The sequence below is a fragment of the Herpailurus yagouaroundi genome, unplaced genomic scaffold, assembly GCF_014898765.1.
Source record: "Herpailurus yagouaroundi ecotype Mexico unplaced genomic scaffold, PumYag 29, whole genome shotgun sequence".
Classification (NCBI taxonomy): Eukaryota; Metazoa; Chordata; class Mammalia; order Carnivora; family Felidae; genus Herpailurus; species Herpailurus yagouaroundi.
The window spans coordinates 45997854-46016783 of NW_024412377.1; the positions used below are offsets into that span (position 1 = coordinate 45997854).

General features: G+C 38.6%; 1 protein-coding gene across 2 annotated transcripts in view; it reads right to left on the reverse strand.

Annotated features, from left to right (window-relative positions):
• Positions 1–18930, reverse strand: part of FAM114A2 (family with sequence similarity 114 member A2) — a 33594-nt gene that overhangs the window by 14001 nt on the left and 663 nt on the right. The window contains exons 1-9 of one of the 2 annotated variants that reach the window (XM_040498347.1): positions 18176–18197; positions 14587–14831; positions 13706–13805; positions 13181–13273; positions 11843–11934; positions 10652–10786; positions 9982–10140; positions 9246–9369; positions 3295–3374 (exon numbers count right to left, since the gene is read on the reverse strand). In XM_040498347.1, coding sequence (XP_040354281.1) covers positions 3295–3374; positions 9246–9369; positions 9982–10140; positions 10652–10786; positions 11843–11934; positions 13181–13273; positions 13706–13805; positions 14587–14817 — 1014 coding nt within the window. In that variant the 5' untranslated portion in view covers positions 14818–14831; positions 18176–18197. Of the gene's footprint in view, positions 1–3294; positions 3375–9245; positions 9370–9981; positions 10141–10651; positions 10787–11842; positions 11935–13180; positions 13274–13705; positions 13806–14586; positions 14832–18175; positions 18198–18930 lie in introns of those variants that run through there. The other variant, XM_040498338.1, reaches the window with a different exon arrangement.

Sequence of the window (18930 nt, forward strand, 5' to 3'; positions counted from 1 at the left end):
CAACACAGGAAATGTAAACAATGTGAACACAACTTGCAGAGAATGACTACAACTACCAAATAGATAAGGATTACTTGCCTTTTTAAAATAGTTTATTTATTATTACGATCTCCTTGAGCACAGAAACTAGGTCTTTTTCATTAGTATTTCTCCAACACTTAGCAATATAAAGTTTACTTAACATATGTATATTTATCAAACACCTAAATATATTGGGCTAGCTTCTATAGATAGGACCATCAATGGTGAGCATTTACTATGAGCCAGGGACTTCCCAAGACCTTTGTATGCATTAACACATTAAATCCTCAAAAGAACCCCACATCACCCTATCTCACAGCTAAAGGAACCAAGGCATAGAGAGGTTAAACAACTTGCTCAACACCACAAAGAGACAGTAGATCTGGGATTTTAAGGACCAATAAAGCACAGATCCAGCTTTGAAGAAATTTAAGGTTTAGGATGGGAAGTAAGATACACGCATTAAAAAAAAAAAATCAAAAAAACCTGTGATAAATTTATAAAAATACATATGTATAAGGTTAAGTGAATAAAGCAAAGTGCTCAAGAACATAGACAGTGTGTTAACTTTTATATAAGAAGAAAATAGATCTGCTTATCTTCAAAATCTATCTACTTATCTAAAAATAGAAACACAAGAAGGCTATGCCAGAAAACAAGAAAGTTAGTATTAGAAAGGAAAAGGGAGTGGATAGGAATTGTTTAGTTTTGACTTTTAGAAGCATAAGCCTCTATATATTCAAAAATTTAATGGAGGGGGAAAGCAAATAAATCATAAATTCTTTTCATAGGTTGGCTTTATAGTAGGTAGGCATGGGCAAAGCAATGAAACTATTTCAGATGCATTATAGAATTGAGGAAATAAGGGAATGTGCTAATGTCGGGAGACAGGGTTATTATTGTGGAAGATGAGAGATACAAATCTGTAATGAGGAAAGGCAAGGAAGACTCCTGTAGGGACACACTGAAACTGGAGTTAACAGCATAAATTCACGATCTCTAACATATGTATGTGTGCACATGTGCAAATATTGGGGTGTGTGTACTTAAGTATATTTCCTAGCTCTGCCCACAGGACCGGGAGGCAAAGATACCCCAATATCAATGAGCACACCTAGCACCCACGTCTTAGCCTGTAATACTAAAAAGGAGCTATGGCTCCCTGAAGAAATGGCTGATTCCAGGGCTAGAGTACAGAAGGTACAAGAGGAGTCCAGAATATGGTTATGCCAGAAAATAAGGAAATACTCCAAAAAATGGTAAGTGCATGTCACACAAGAGTCAGTTTGAAGGTCAATTTGAATCCCAAAATAATTAAGGACAGTAATGAACTATAAACCAAAGGGGAAAAACAGAATTCCATGAGATATTAAATAACAAATAGATAATAAATAAATAGAAGAAGGAAGAGCTCTTAACTATAGTAGAATGCTAAAAGCCAACTGATAAATAAGGAGCAAGTGTTGGGGTTAAGAGAAATCATCATTTTGCAACCATCACAGTAAACACTGGTGCAGCAAGAATCATGGATAGATGCTAAATCTGGAGGGACATTATGATGAACAGCAGGATATTTGTTGGTCTTAAAATGTCTACCCACAGAAAGTTTATTAGCAGTAAAAAATTCGTAACCATACAGTGAGAAATCAGACAACACATCATTTTAAGGGGAAGATGGGCATTGTGTAGTCTAGGAAGGATATAAAACTGCTTATTAAGTCTCTTGCCTGGGAATGCATAACATGACTTTAATCATAAGAAAACATCAGACAAACCCCAAATCAGGAATACTCCGTTTTTATACGGGGGAAAGCGGTTTTTATTTCTCATCACAAAAGACAAAGAAAAGTGAGGAACTACCACAGATTAAGAGACTCAAAGTATATGACAACTAAATACAATTCGTGATTATGTTCTGGCTTCAACGTTAGAGGGAAAAATAGGATATGAAGGACATTGTTGGGCCAATTGCCAAACAAGAATGTGGACAAGAGATTAAATAAAAATATCTTATCGATGTTAAATTTACTGCAGGTGATAATTACTACGGTTACCTACAGGAATATCCATATTCTTATCAGATACATATTGAAATATTTATGAGTATAGGGCTATCATGTTTGCAATTTATTCCCCAAAATAGTCCCAATAATAACAACGTGTGTATGTGCATGTGGTGCATGTGTATGTAAAGAAAGGGAAAGGACGGGGGGGGGGGGGGAAGAGAGCGACAGGTAACAAGAGAACAAATGCTCAAACACGAATGATTAAATGTATAAATTATATATATATATATTAATAATAGGCATATTTGCATAAAAGACATACGAATTTCTTTGCATTATTTATGCAACTTTTCTCTAAGTTTGATATTATTTCCAACTCAAAAAAAACACTATGATACAAGCTAAAAAGTGCTATAGTCAAGCGCTGTAGTGGAGATGAGGAAGATGAGCTGCCTGGGGGGGTGACTGCATAGCTTGGGGAGTGCAGCCTTTTCACTGGGCAAGGAGAGTGAGATAACAAAATCAAGCATCACATTCCTTACCCTACGGTATGCAGGTGACTGTGGTGGCTATCCTGGCCAGGAAGCAATGTGCATCTGCTGCTACCTGGTCCAGAGATGTTTCTGGAGATTGGGAGAGGTGGGTGAAGAGATGGCAAGCAGCCCGAGACCAAGTGGATAGTGTCCCATGAGCTGGACTGGCAAGTATGCTCTATGAGTACTGCTCTGGAAACAGGCGCTCCCTACCCACTTTGACTAATGGCCCTCCATGTTTCATACATGTAAAAACAGCTCAGGCATCACCATCAAAGACCCAGGCATAGGCCACGGAAGGCTCATTTTCACATGCTAACTGGTCACTGGGCTCTGGGAAATCATTACCTTCCATCCAGCCCTATAAAGGCAGAGGCCACATTCTATCATCCTTGGATCACTCAGAGCCCTGACAACAGTGAGGCCTCCATAAAGGCGAACCCACTGGTATCACGAAGGCCGGTGAGTACTGCCAACACTGTGACCTGATTTGAGCTTTCAAATAAGCAAGTGTTCCAAATGAAAACAGGTGAGGATGGCAGATGTGGGGGGCAGGCAGGGCAGATGTGAAATTTGCATGTTAACCTGTGAGAGCAGGAGGCAGGCAGAAGGCACAGAACTCAGAATACAGCTCCCAGTTTGGTGACATCCTTGCCAGAAAGTTATAACCTTACATTCTTTATCCATTAAATTGACACAAGTAAAAAAAGTGAAAATCACCAAGCATAACTTACCCTGGTAAGCTTCTCAGGTTTGGAGGAGACATGAAGCTGGGAAAATAGCTCTGTTATCTCTTTGGTAAAGTCTTCATCCCCTAAACAAATAAACAGACAAAGAAAACACAGAGCCATGTAAAACCCTGCAGAAAGACTGACAGAGATGGGCGGAAAGGGGGAGGCAGAGGAGAGGCAAGGGAGGAGCCGCAGCAGCACCAGGAATAGCAACAGCAATTTACATGAGCACGGTGCTCTGGTGCTTACAGAATCCTTCTACATGCACCAACAAATTCTCCCAATGGGTTTGTAAAGAGGGTCATCATCCCATTTTAGAGATAAAGAAACTAAGACTTGGAGGGGTTATTTCTCCTAATAGCAAATACTAAGAGTCAAACCTTGGCCTTCCCACCCCAGTTCAAATCCAGTGCTCTCTGTTCTATTCCAGAAGTATGAATGAGAACAGGTGAAAGCAGAGTACTAAGCAGGTACCATGCATGTGCTTCAAAGAAAGTGGACTTCAAGTCGGGACATAAAAAATAGGTACAACGTAGCCAGGAGAAAAAGAAGAGTTTCAGGTAGCAAAAACAAATACAAAGATCATGACCGCACGTTTAATATATCTGGGAGAGTCTTAATTTCAGAGAGAGAAGAGAGATAAAAGTGAAGCTAGAAAGTTAAGTAGGATCTAGGCAAAAGAGGGCCTTAAAACCTATGGAGAGGAAATCAAACTTTTTACTGAGGTAGTGAGGAGACACTGAATGATTTTAAACAGACACAGATTATGTCCAATTTAAATTTTAGAAAAAGCCACTTTGGCTCCCGGGTGGAGGTGGGAATAAGAAGGAAGGCAGAAAGGCTGAGGTAATAATCCAGGGTCCAGGTAAGAAATAATGATGGATAAGAAGAAAGGGAAGAGGAAAGGGAAGAGGAAAGGGATTCCAGAATGTTGGAAGGATGGTAAGAAAGCTGTTGGTTAAATAAGCCTGGTAAGATATGATGGGGAACACATAATACTTATATTTGAGAAACATACAAGCAAATACATTAAAAAAAAAAAAAAAAAAAACAGAAAAACAACACATCCAAATGGCAGGAAATGCTATTTTCTGCTCTACTCATCTAAATCCTACTTCATTTTCTCAGACCAAAGTTTCTTGTAACCACACAATGTAGGGAGAACTCTTATTTATAGAAATCTTTTAGCACTTACAATCTACAGAAGTGTTTCTTAGTCACCAGTTCATGGTTTACTAGGGCAAATCATTATTTCTTCACACCTGTTTTCTCCCCAAAACCCTTAGAAAAAAAATTCCATCTTGGTTCTTTTATCTCCATCTGCTATCCTTTTGTCTTCTTGGTGCTCAAGGCAGAAAATGCAAATGGTCTGGTGATCCCAGGTACACTATAGTTTGGGGAAAGTTGATCTCACTAAATATTACAGCTGTAACCTATGTAAGTCCTCTACACAACTCCTAATCAAATCCTACTATCTAAAAACCTAAAGTCTGACAGGCATTTTGTTTTCCTAGCAATGCTCCTAAATTATTTGGGAGCAAGAGAGGACTCTGAATCCATGCTAGGATGCATGTACCTCAAGGGGTTCAAGAAATAATCCAATTGGAGTACAGGGGGAAAACAGAACTTTTATTTATAGATATTTGTCTCATTTTTTAAAAAAAATTCTATTTGAGGATATACTTTAAAATGTAAATATGTTATTACAGTATTACATGTGTGTAATTTATAATCATCAAATATACATACATTAGTTCTAAGTGCTCAAAAAAACTTACTGCTTACTAAGTGTTGATCAAAAAACATTTGGAGGTGGCACCTGGCTGCCTCAGTGGGTAGAGCACGTGACTTGATCTCAGGGTCATGAGTTCGAGCCCCACAATGGGTGTAGAGATTACTGATAAAAAATAAATACATAAAAAATGTTTGGACGGGTGCCTGGGTGGCTCAGTTTGTTAAGTGTCAGATCAGGTCATGACCTCTGTTTGTGGGTTCGAGTCCCACAACGGGCTCCTTACTGACAGTTCAGGCCCCGGAGCCTGTTTCAGATTCTGTGTCTCCCTCTTTCTCTGTCCCTCCCCCATTCACATTCATTCTCTCTCTCTCTCTCTCAAAAATAAACAAACATTTGAAGATCCTGTCATGTACTCCCTACAGACCTGAGTATAAAAAGTAGTTGCTGCATTAGAATAAAAGTGCGAGGATGGGAAGGAGGCAGGGCTAGTGCTCTGGAGGGACCCTGGAGAGGCTGGGGTCTTCTCCTGCTGAGGCAAAGGGATCAGATGCATAAGACAGAGGGGCAAGAGCTAAGGATGCTGACAGAAAATGAAGATGACCAATGTCACCAGAACCAGATTCTGTGTTTTTCTCTCCCCTCCGCTACCACCATTTTGGTTTTGTTGTTGTTGTTGTTGTTTTTAACATCTTCATTGAGCTGTAATTAAATACCAAGGACAGTGTTGCATTTTCATCCAAAACCACTGGGGAAAGCTGTTGGGAATAGCACTACACTGCTTTCTTTTCAGAGTCCTGATCTCTGGCAAACAGGTAGGGGAGAAAAAAGTCATAGATACAAATCCATCTGTTCAGAAACTCCATTAGAGTCCTCAGAATGGTATTTAAAGATCAGGTTTTCTGATTGCTATGCAAAGCCAGATGTTGACTAAATTGAACAAATACTGTTAATGGTACTATGTAAAAATAAATTAAGTTTATAAATAACTGGGGATTGCCACTCTAGAGCTTAGTTGAGAACAACAGAGCAACTTAAGTAAATCAAGTTTAATTTAGGGGTTTCCTGCTAAGTATAGACCTTCATCTATTTACTTATGCCATCCTCATCATGAAAATAGCAGCCACCATTTATTGAGTGTTTACTATGTGTCATATATTAAATATTTCATTAGGCCTTATAACAAGCTGAGAGGAATTAGCATCCTCTTATAGCTGATAAAACAGAAGTTCAGTGTTAAGTAATTCTCCAAGGTCACACGGCTTAGGAAACAGCAGATCTTGAATTTGAACCCAGATCTAACTCTAAAACCCATCCTTTATAAACCCACCATTCTATACTGAATTCTCAATGCTGCAGGTAAGATTTAAAAACTTATATTCAAGAGCCATTTCATATCAGGACCAGTATCTTTACATAGAGTGTATAGTAAGAGGTTATATAACCAGCCAATTTTACTTCTTAGAATGCAGTGCAGAACACAAATGGGAACAAAAAAGAAAAAGGCTCTCTTAGTATAAAATCCATGCATTCCACTTTACTTCCTTCTCTCAAAAGAAAGACCCTAAGACTCTCACTCAAAGTGCCCTGCTTTCAGTACACAGCTTGAATATGGCTAGTTAACGGTTTTCCACCAGATTAGACACAGAAAATGAGATTCAGGGGTGCCTGGGTGGCTCAGTCAGTTAAGTAGCCAACTCTTGATTTCAGCTCAGGTCACGATCTCACAGTTTGTGAGTTCGAGCCCTGCATTGGGCCCTGTGCTCACAGCGTGGAGCCTGCTTCGGATCCTGTCTCCCTCTCTCTGCCCCTCCCCAGCTTGCGTGTGCATGCATGTGCACGTGTGCTCTCTCTCCCTCTCAAAACCAAATGTTAAAAAAAAAAACTGAAAATGAGATTCAAAGGATATTAGAAATACAAGCTGATAATGAAGAGAATTAAAAGATGGACATTCAGAAGAAAATAAAGATGCACACAATTCTAAAAAGTAACAGACATTTCCAAAAGCAAAGCAGTTTAGATAATTTAATATAGCAGTTCTCAAAAACATTTTGGTCTCAGGATCCCTTTACACTCAGAACTTTTTGACAACTCCAAAGAGTCTTTTATAATGTAAGTTATAGATCTCAACATTTATCATATTAAAAATTAAAATTAAAATGTTTGAAATACTTATCAATTGTTTAAAAATAACAACAATAAACCCACTACTTGACATAATTTTTAAGAAAAACTGTATTTTCCAAAAAAGAAAACTTTTAGTGAGATGAATGCCATTGTTTTATATCTCTACAAATCTCTTTGATGCCTAGCTTAAAGACAACTGGATTCTTTTGTCTGCTTTTACATTTAATCTGTGGTGATGTGTTGTTTTAAGTACATCCTACTCTGAACAGTCTGTGACTGCAATCTTTTTTTTTTTTTTTACTGCAATATTTAAAAAAAAAAAAAAAAAGTTTTTAAATAAAAAAAACAGCTACTTCAGCTTAAAAATAAAAAAATACCAGTGCTTTTCCTTGAGACTTCAGTATGTATCATACAAAATACGAAAAGTAATATATTCAAGGGTCAAGACTTAATAAGATTAACAATTGCTACATGAGAACAAGATTACATGAAAGTGCCAGGGAATGCATGGTGGTGAAAATACAGTATTAATACAGTTCAGTGCCACTGTCTTGATTTATGTTAAGAAGCCAGTAATTTTACCCACCACTGCTTTTGCACCACCAGTGCAAATGTCAAAATGATACATTTTTTAAAAAGAAAAGAAAATAACGTCTTGGTATTAGTATGCAGAGTTTTTTTAATCATTTTATTTTTTTTAATATGAAATTTATTGTCAAATTTATCATGCAGAGTTTTGACTCCTGGATTCCCTGAAGAGATCTTAGAGACCCAAGATTCTGCAGACCACACTCTCCAAAGCACTGATTTATTTATTTTTCTATTTAATTTATTTTTTTTTCAACGTTTATTTATTTTTGGGACAGAGAGAGACAGAGCATGAACGGGCGAGGGGCAGAGAGAGAGGGAGACACAGAATCGGAAACAGGCTCCAGGCTCTGAGCCATCAGCCCAGAGCCCGACGTGGGGCTCGAACTCACGGATCGCGAGATCGTGACCTGGCTGAAGTCGGACGCTTAACCGACTGCGCCACCCAGAAGCCCTTCAAAGCACTGATTTAATCTACCACATGGGTGATTGGCCCATGTGTCTTGATGGACCCTGAGGGAATTTTTCGAATCACTTTTAATATTTGTTAACTGACTGCTTCATTAAAAGGAAAAAGGGGGGCGGGGAGGCAAAAACCTACACTCATTAGATTCTACTAAAAAAGTAGCATGTAAGACATATTAGAAACATTTCCATCTAATCTTTAAAATAAAACTCTCTGGGGCGCCTGGGTGGCGCAGTCGGTTAAGCGTCCGACTTCGGCCAGGTCACAATCTCGTGGTCCATGAGTTCGAGCCCCACGTCGGGCTCTGGGCTGATGGCTCGGAGCCTGGAGCCTGTTTCCGATTCTGTGTCTCCCTCTCTCTCTGCCCCTCCCCTGTTCATGCTCTGTCTCTCTCTGTCCCAAAAATAAATAAACGTTGAAAAAAAAAAATTAAAAAAAAACTCTCAAAGGTTAAGATTCTGTTGACTAGAGATTATGCTTTACGTAAACAAACTTGTTTCCTGATAATTTTGCAAAAATGAGTAGCTACTACACTTAAACTTTGGAGAATATGCAGATATTAAAAATATGGCACACACACACAAAAACTTTTGAAAATAAAAAGACAAATTATCACCTGCATTTTGGATAACTCCCAACATACATGCCTGAATTCAAGTTGAGGACAGGGATCACAGGAGTCAGAGAGGCACAGAAGCAGTATCTAGGGATATAAAACTCATAGGGATGACCAGCCAGACTGAGGCACGAATCTAACAAGGGAAACTCTCTAAACAAAAAAGCAGGCAGAGATGTGAGCTACAAGATTAGACCTGGAGAAGCCACAAAGATCTTGGGGGTCAAGGGCAGAGCAGAGGGGGAGTGGGACAAAAATATGCACATAAGGCCGACTGCTCATATCAATGCCTGGTCAGGGGCAAGGCAGCAAAAAAGTAAAGTCAGGCTAGTATAACTGTAGAGAAAATAATATATTTCAAGAGCAATACACTGCATATAAACATGCTACATGCTTTCCACTCAAATGCTGGATTTTCATATTACCTTTTTTCTCTTCTTCCTCTTCCTCACAGAACTCTGCTAGGGAAAATGCTTCCTTGAGTTGCTCCAACTCATGTTTTAGAGTCTCTAATTCTTCTCCACTTAGAGAATTAAGAATAGATTTCACCTGAATGGATATAAAATAAAAAAGTTGTGAGACTACAGAAGAAAAATAAAAACATTTTCAAGTGGAGAAGAGGCCAAATTAAAATAAAAATTATGAGCTCACCTGCTGATACAAACTATTCCTTAAGAACAATACAAGAGGCTAGTCATTACATAAAGGTAGGGAGAATTTATACTTCCAAAATAATATAAGCCAGAAACATCTGGAAATTATTAGTGTTTAACAATGGCTGATAAATTAGGGGGAAATGAAACAGTCTTGAATCAATTAAAAACTAACAGGTAACCATATCCAATTGGCAGCTTAAGCCAGGGAACTACCAAAAAAAAGAAAAAGACCAAGGCAAAGGAAAAGTAACGGATGTGCTATTAAAACTTCTTTGTTAATCTGTCTTCCTTTTGTTTAAATTTTGAAAAGTAACACTTGACTCATTCTATTTGTAGCGGTTAGTTCAAACATCGTTTGTTTGTCTGTGTTGGTATAGTATTTTCAAAGAGTCTCAAGCCTCCATGTGAAATACATTTCATCTTCCAACTGTGCAAAAAGAGACACAACTAGGCAGCACTCCTTTGCTTGGAGACCAACCATTTGAAATTTGGGGTTTGGAATTACCTTCATCTCACTTTCTCGGGAAAGCATCTCCAGAGCTTCCAGATGCGAAAGGCCTTGAAATTCATCAAAGAGTAGCCCATAATGAGTTTTCTTGTCTGTTTCCAAGGCAACCTCATTGGAGGTCCATAGCTCTTCTTTCTCCTTTGCCTCTCGTAAAACCTGGCAAATAGATGGAGGATTACACTGCAGCAAGTAATGAGAGCTCAAGGGTGAGCTCCAAGAGCTGGGGGAAGCAGAGCTGAGACAGGAACCATACAGAACACTGCCCTTTCCTTCCTGGCACTGCAATTCAAATCTGATCGGCTAAGGAGCTGCTGGGAAAAAAAAAATGATCACACACAATTCTAATCTGGACAGGGTAAATAACACCCAAGGAACCAGGTGTTTCTTTGAAAGTGCTTTAAATATTAATCTACTCAACAGCTCTGAAAGGGCTTGTCATCTTCTACTGCAGTGACAAGAGGCCCCTGCAGAAAATAAAGAGTAGGGAAAAAAGAACTGGGCATTTTTATAACCGTTAGAGCTCTCATCCCCTCACCCAAAAAAAAGCCTTAATGAACATATCATTGAAAAGTTTTCAAAAGGAAAGAAATACTAACAAGGTCTACTACAGGCAAAAAATACAGATCAAAACAGACACATTAAATACACAGGTAAAGACAAATGGTACCTGAGACAATGTAGAATTCCGGTTCATCAGACCCTTCGTTCTTTTAAATCCAGGATCCCCTTCTGCTATTACATCCATTGTCTTTTTCCCAATGAATTCTAAGGCATCCAAACCCCCACTGATTACGCTCTTTCCCTAGGAAACACATGCAACTTCATTGCAAGAATACTGAAAAAAGACATCTGCATGGTTTGATTATATAAAATAGTGGCTAACAATACCAAGCACTGTCAAGAATATGGAGCAACGAAAACAATCATCTACTGCATGTGGGAATGTAAACAGATACAACCACTGTGGCCAGCTGTTTGTCAGTACTCAACACAGATGTGTACAGAGGTTCATGAAAAGACGTACAAAATGTCCATGGCAGCACTATTTGTAAAAGCTAAAAACTGGAAACAACCACAATACTCACCAACCATGGAATAAATAAATGCTGTACATTCACATAATGGAATACAGCAAAGAAAACGGAATACACCATACAAACTACACGATGAAGAAATCACACAAACATAATGTTGAGTGAAATAAACCAAGTACAACAGAGTCTATACCGTATGATTCCATTTATGTAAAGTTTAAAAGCAGGCAAAATTAATCTGTGATGGTAGAAGTCAGGATTGTGGTCACCATGGGCAAAAGGAAAAATCAGAGATGGCGAGGAGAGGGCACAAGGGGAACATACAATGTACCATCATGTTGTTCCTTAGTCTGCGTTCATGCTGTGAAAATTCAACTGAGCACTTAGGATTCCACTTTTCTACATGTTTTACTTCAATAAGAAGTTAAAATTAAGTACTAGTTACCTATTCTCATGTAAGAAAGACATTAAGTTTCCGATAAAATCCTTTAAAAAATGTTTCTAATCGTCTACAGTTACTCAATTACGGGAAGAATATTTTTGTAAAGCAGAGTTTCTAGGCCACCAATCTCAGAATTCATAGTCCATAAAATATTATGTACATTGCCTCTCTATTATTCTTCATCCTCTGCTCTGTCCTTTACTTCTTTAAAGAAAGTTTCCAAGTAGCTCCACTCTACCTCTAAGATCAAAGTAATTGATCTTCAGCAATTTGGACTCATTTAAGAGTAATCAGTCCTCATGGCTTTTCAAGAAAAAGAGGGAGAAAGAGACAGAAACCCCCTGTGTTCAGAGAGGTGGAGTCCACCAGGCATTTTACTCACTGTGGTCTGAACAGCAGTAGAGATGGTTGAGAATACACCAAATGGCCCAGTCAACGGGGAGGAGTTTGCATTATCTTTGGCATTTGTCTGTCCTACAAGAGGAAGGGGATGTGTAAACAAGAAGGGATGGTCTATAGTTTTTCTTTATCAGCATGTATGAGACTTTAAAAATTAGATCCTGCTTCCTACACACAGGATAGCCTTAGCCCTTTTTGTTTTATTATTTTAAGCTACTCATATTTAAATGAAAGCTAACATGGCTTTTCTTCATCTTCATTTCATTTAAAAAATAAAATCTAGTCTTTTGAACAAACTACTGATATATGTCATAACACACTATATACTGTATGATTCCATGTGTATGATCTTCTGGACAAGGTCAAACTTTAGGCAGAAAACAGATTAGTAGTTGCCAAAAACAAGAGTAAGTGATGGGAGTACCACAAAGGGCCATGAGGAGTCTTTTGGGGAGTGATGAAAATATTCTTATATTTTGATTATCTATACAGATTAAGGAAATATTCTATACTGTATATCACAGTGGACTGCAAGTGTATTGTGTAAACAGGACTGTATGTTCATCAAAACACATAAACTGTATACTTAAAAAGAGTAAACTTTACTCTTATAAAGATGTAAATTATATATCCACATCTAATTTACATTTAATTAGTCATACAAATAAATCATAAAATCCATAAATCTAACTTTCTAAAATACGGCATATTTTAAATTTTGTCCTAGAAAAGTATGCATATTTGGGAGAAAAAAATGAGATGATCAAAGAGAAGAGTGGGAGACAATAAAGCCCCTGAGAGATGGAGAAAGCAGTATTAGGGCCTGAAAAGTTTTCTATATTCTTGTCCTAGGCCATCTTGATCCCTGGTTCAAAACTCTTCCCTTTGTGGCTTAAGTGAGAGTACAATGATCAAAACAGGTGTCCAAAATTAAATTTCACCCTCATAAATATTCAAACACAAAAAAATAAATCCCCAAACGAAACACATTAAAATATTTTTTGTGCCACAACAGGGTCCAACTCAGCTAACTTTTCTTGGGGTCATACTCAATTGTGCCCAAAACAGCACTAAGCAACTTTTATATTCTACACTCATGGCCTTATTTAATGTTTGTAACCATCCTTTGACATATAAAATATCATCCCATGTCAGCAAAGTGGTTAAAGAACACAGACCTGTTAGTCAAAGTCCAATCCCCTTTCTCACCAGTCCCATGATGTCCTGAATATCAGACACTCAATAAATATATACCAAATAGCAAGCTCAACTGTTCTATTTTGACCCATGGTTCTAGGGCTTAATGTTCCCACATACTGACCTGTTGCACACTGGACTTCCGTTGAAATTTCACTGGGACTAGGAATTCCAAGAGAAGTCTCTGCCTTCTCAATGACATTTGAAATACCTTGGCCTAATGAGAAAAATGGTAACATTTTTATGCCTGAATACTACTTACTATTAGTCACCAAAACTGAAGAAACAAACCTGTAGATGGTTAAAATCACCATAGCCATAGACACGCTATCTTGACCATACGTAACTAATGTTTGGGAGTGTAATCTTACCAAACAAACAAACAAAACAAAACGACAAACTTGATTCAGTACCACCACAGATAGTTTCATATTAACAATTCTTGGTCAATGAGAAACTCTAAAGAATGCTAATGAGAAAAGGCTGCTGCAAACTCTGGGTGTACTATAAACCAGCCTATCCTTCCTGACCAATTTTTAAACTATAAAGCCCTTAAGTAAAGATGGAAGAGGAATTATCAATAGTCATTTTTAACACAGATCTATAGCAAAACACATGCAAAAGTTAATAAAATGATGGATGACCTTACCTACTGTAGCTACTGTAGCTGAGGCTGAAGAGAGTAAGGATTTGCCCCAGCTGCCCCAATATCCCCATCCAGTCTGAGGTACATCTTTGGAAACAGTCTCCTATTCTTCCCAGTAGGCAGAAAAACAAAAGGCAAAAGAAAATGGAAAAGTAGAGAATAAGAGAGTATATAGGCAAGGTATCTAATTATTAGCCCAACATACAGATGAACAAATACATAACATTTAGCTAAACAATCATATTGCTTGGTGGCAAACTGAGGAAGGCTTAGTCAGTTGAGTGTCCAACTTCTTGATTTCGGCTCTGGTCATGATCTCATGGTCCTGAAATGGAGCCCCACGTTGGGCTCCACACTGGGCATGCAGCCTGTTCAAGATTCTCTCTCCCTGTCCCTCTGCCCCTCCCCACTGCGCACATGTGCGCTCTCCCTCTCTCTCTCAAAAAAAAAAAAAAAAATGTATTGCTTGGCTGACAGATGTATGTTACCTGCATTCAAGCACCATGTAGCAAAGGCAACTACTCCTAAAGGTATTTATAAAACTGAGAAAATTGTGTTTTATGGCTTTCAAAGAAAAGAAATAGGTAATCTTAAATTGGTTTTGATTCCACATCCCTTTCAGCCCAAACTTTTATTTTTTTTAATGTTTATTTTTGAGATAGAGAGAGGCAGAGCACGAGCAGGGGAGGGGCAGACAGAGAGGGAGACACAGAATCGGAAGCAGGCTCCAGGCTCTGAGTTGTCAGCACAAGCCTGATGTGGGGCTCGAACCCACGAACTGTGAGATCATGACCTGAGCTGAAGTCAGAAGCTTAACCGACTGAGCCACCCAGGTGCCCCGTTAACCCAAACTTTTAATTCCAATGTTTTAATAAACACTTTACTTTGCCTGCAGCCTGTGATGCCTCAACAGGGAGAACTTCTGAAGTCTCAAGATCGATGGAAGGTTTGGATTCTGGTCTTTTCCGAGTGAAAACTACAGGTTCCGATTTATCCTCTGGCTTGACACTTTGGTCAGCAGACTCAGAACTCTTGGCTGGCTCATACTTCTCATCTTCAAGGATGGAGGTTGCTTCAGTTACCACTGGAGTTTCAATATCATTTTTATCCGACATGACTAGATCATTGCCTGGTAAAATAAAAGCCAAAGGAAAAATTAATTCTATAGGGTTTTTTGGTGTAAGTTATTTAAGCTTTTTATCTTGAGATTATCATAGTCACATGCAGGTATAAAAAATACAGACAGATCTGAATATCCTCCACCCAGGTTTTTCCAATGGCAACAACTTGTGTAACCACAGTGTAATATGACAACCAGGAAACTGATACAACCCACTGATCATATTCAAATTTCATCAGTTTTATAGACACTCGTGTATGTGTATTCAGTTCTATGAAATTTTATCATATGTACAGATTTGTGTGACCATCACCACACTCAGGATACAGAACGGTTCAATCACAAGGATCCCAAGTTATCCATTTTTTACTGTTTATATACTTAGAGAGAGAGAGCAAGCAAGTAGGGGAGGGGCAGAGAGCAAGGGGAAGAGACACAATCCCAAGCAGGTTCTACACTGTCAGCACAGAGCCCAACGCAGAGCTCGAAACCTTGAACTGCGAGATCATGATCTGAGCCGAAATCAAGAGTCAGATGTTTAACCGACTGAGCCACGCAGGCGCCCCATAGGTTATCATTTTTTAGACACATCCCACCCCACCCTCACCAACCCATAGCAACCACTGATCTGTTCTCCCTCTCTACACAAGATGTTATATAAATGGATTCATTCCGTATGTAACCTTTGGAGATTGTTTTCACTCAGCCTAAGTCCCCCAAAATCCATCAAGTTACTGTGTCAATAGTTTCTTCCCTTTTTTGCTGAGTAGTATTCCTCGGTATGGATGTATTTCAGTTTGCTTAACCATTTACCCATCAAAGGATACCTGGGCTATTCCCAGTTTGGGTCTATTACAAATAAAACGGCTACGAACATCAACGTTCAGCTTTTTGCGGGAACATAAGCTTTCATTTCTCTGAAATAAATGACCAAGGGAACAACTGCTGGATCATACGTTAAGTACTTGTTCAGTTTTATAAGAACTGCCACTCTTTCCCAGAGTACATGTACCATTTTACATTACCACCAGCGATGTGTGAGTGATCCAAGTTTCTTAGCATTCTCACCAGCATTTGGCAGTTTATCTTTGTTTGAGCCATTCTGGTAGGTGTGTAATAATAATCTCACTGTGGCTTTAAGCTGCATGCCTCTAAAGGCTAATGATTTAGAACGTCTCTTCATGTGCTTACTTGCCATCTGGATAGCCTCTTCAGTGAAATACCTATTTGTATCTTTTGCTCATTTTCTAATTCGATTTTTTTTTTTTTACTGTTGAGTTTTGAGAGCTCTTTATGTATTATAGATTCAAGTCCCTTGTCAGACATGTGATTTGCAAATATTTTGTCCCAGCCTGTAGCTTGTTTTTTCATCTTCCTCACAGGGTCTTTCACAGAGCAAATGTTTTTCATTTCAATGACATCCAATGTATCAATTTTTCCTTTTATTGACTGTCACTCAAAAATCTTAGTATTAACTATTTCTACTTAAACTTCTGAGAGATAAAATGATGAAATTTAAGCCATCAGATAGCATCTAAATCAAATCAGCTTTTGAATAACAATGTTAACCAATTCAGTCCCTTTCATAAGTACATCTCTTTGGCAATTAAAGCCAAGATGCTACTGGTATTTTTACAAAAAGCAGATGCTGGTTTCCAAGATAGCCAAATATTCCCAGAGGAGAAATTAATGTATCTCACAAGTACATACTTATATACATACCAAAGCCTTAGGTATATATAAGTATTTATTTTATACCAGTATTTACTAATAGAGAATTAGACCCAATCCAAGCCATCAAAACATTTCTAATGTGTCTAGAAAAGACACACATACTAAAAACTAAGGCAGGGGCGCCTGGGTGGCTCAGTCAGTTAAGCGTCTGACTTCAGCTCAGGTCACGATCTCGCGGTCCGTGAGTTCGAGCCCCGCGTCGGGCTCTGGGCTGATGGCTCAGAGCCTGAAGCCTGCTTCCGATTCTGTGTCTCCCTCTCTCTCTGCCCCTCCCCCATTCATGCTCTGTCTCTCTCTGTCTCAAAAATAAATAAACGTTAAAAAAAATTTTTTTTTTTTAAAAAAGAACTAAGGCAGCTTGGAAACAGCACTATAATGGAGATACACATAAAATACTAAAAGAACAGAGAAAAAAAAGTCTGCTGGAATCAGACAATATGATTCATGTACGAAGTCTCTGAAATAAGCATAGAATAGTGGTCACAAACTGGAATGACTGCTAAACCCAGCCTATAAATGTTTTTATTTGGCCTGCACAGTTTAAACATTTGTACTACTAATTGCTAACACTTAAAAATCAGATATGAGGGGCGCCTGGGTGGCGCAGTCGGTTGGGCGTCCGACTTCAGCCAGGTCACGATCTCGCGGTCCGTGAGTTCGAGCCCCACGTCGGACTCTGGGCTGATGGCTCGGAGCCTGGAGCCTGTTTCCGATTCTGTGTCTCCCTCTCTCTCTGCCCCTCCCCTGTTCATGCTGTCTCTCTCTGTCTTAAAAATAAATAAACGTTGAAAAAAAAATTAAAAAAAAAATCAGATATGATATAAATATGAATACAGATTTTCAACTTCCCTTAAAGTTGAAATATCTGGTAGCACCAGGCCCACTTTTGACATGGTAATAATTAGCTCAAGCCAAAGAGTTGCTGAGCCTTTTAGTCAAAATGTTATCTAGTTCCCTACAATCTCCACCTAAATCTACTTGACTCATTTGTTACCTGATTAGACCCTGTAGGCGTCTGAGCTTGCAGCGCTTCCCTTAAAGAGCACCTGGGATTGTGACAGATGAAGGTGTCAATGAGAAAATTCAAGGGTGTGGAAACAACACACAGGAAGAAGTGTGAACAGAATGGACATGGAACATGGACAAAAAAAGTAGTTAATATAGCATGGAGAATGATGGAAAGGCATAAGGCTAGAAAGGTAGATTTATACAACACCATGGAGCCTAGATCATATGGGTATATGATATACATACATACACATTCCCAAAACACACAGAAAAAAAATTCAGATGCAACTACCCACACACATACAAGCCCACTCTGAAATAACCATTCGTTCACTTGCAAACATTTTTTGAGTACCTACTATGTACCAAGCTTTGGAGACTGAGAATTAATTTAGAAAACGGTTTCTACCCCATTTACTCCAAGAGCCTAACAGGAAAGATGCCACACTTGCTGCATAAAATTCAAGGCTTTGTGTACCTAAATATGTACCTTTTTTACACTATTCATTTCACTTTCCTTATGCTTTTTCCAAGGTACAACATATAACAATATATGTTTTTTAAATAGTATACCATATACAGTTGTCCCCCTTATCTGAGGTTTCAGTTACCTGTGGTCAACCACTGTATGGAAGCAAATGCTCCTCCTTCTGAGTTGTCAGGAGGTCAATAGTAGCCTAATGCTAGCTACATCACTGTGCCTGCATCCTTCACCTCACCTCACCTCACCACACAGGCATTTTATTATCTCACATCCTGGAACAGGGCACCTGCAGATAAGGGGCAACTACTATACAGTATACATAACAAACATATTACATAAGTAATTTATATGATTTTATAAAAGACTGGAAAGACATAGTTCAAAACATTAAATACTGGTTATCTCTATTCTTTCACTTGTGCCACAACGACTTAATGAGCACCTAGAATTTGCTAGACATTTGGCTAGGTGGAAAGGCGCTGGCTGTTCACATTATCACTACCATCGCTTTCATTATTAGAATAGCTGTGCTATCCCTGTTCTTAATGGATTCATACTCTAACAGGAAAGGGAGGGGGGAATAAATTTCAGGTATAGGGCACTGCACTATTTAATGTTTTTGTAAGTTTTCCAAACATCCTATAATGTGTTATTTTCAAAAGTGGAGTGAAAAGACTCCAAGAGCTGAAACATTGCAAGTAAAATTAAATGGCTGACTCATATTTCTTAAAAATATAAATGTACACATTTACATGCACACATATATAGATATATACCTCTCCCCATTTTCCCTGGAAACTTCCAGCCGCACAGTTACCAAAATGGAAAGGGTTTAGCTTAGCAGCTACAAGTACGGGCTCCGGAATTAGACTTTCTTCCAAC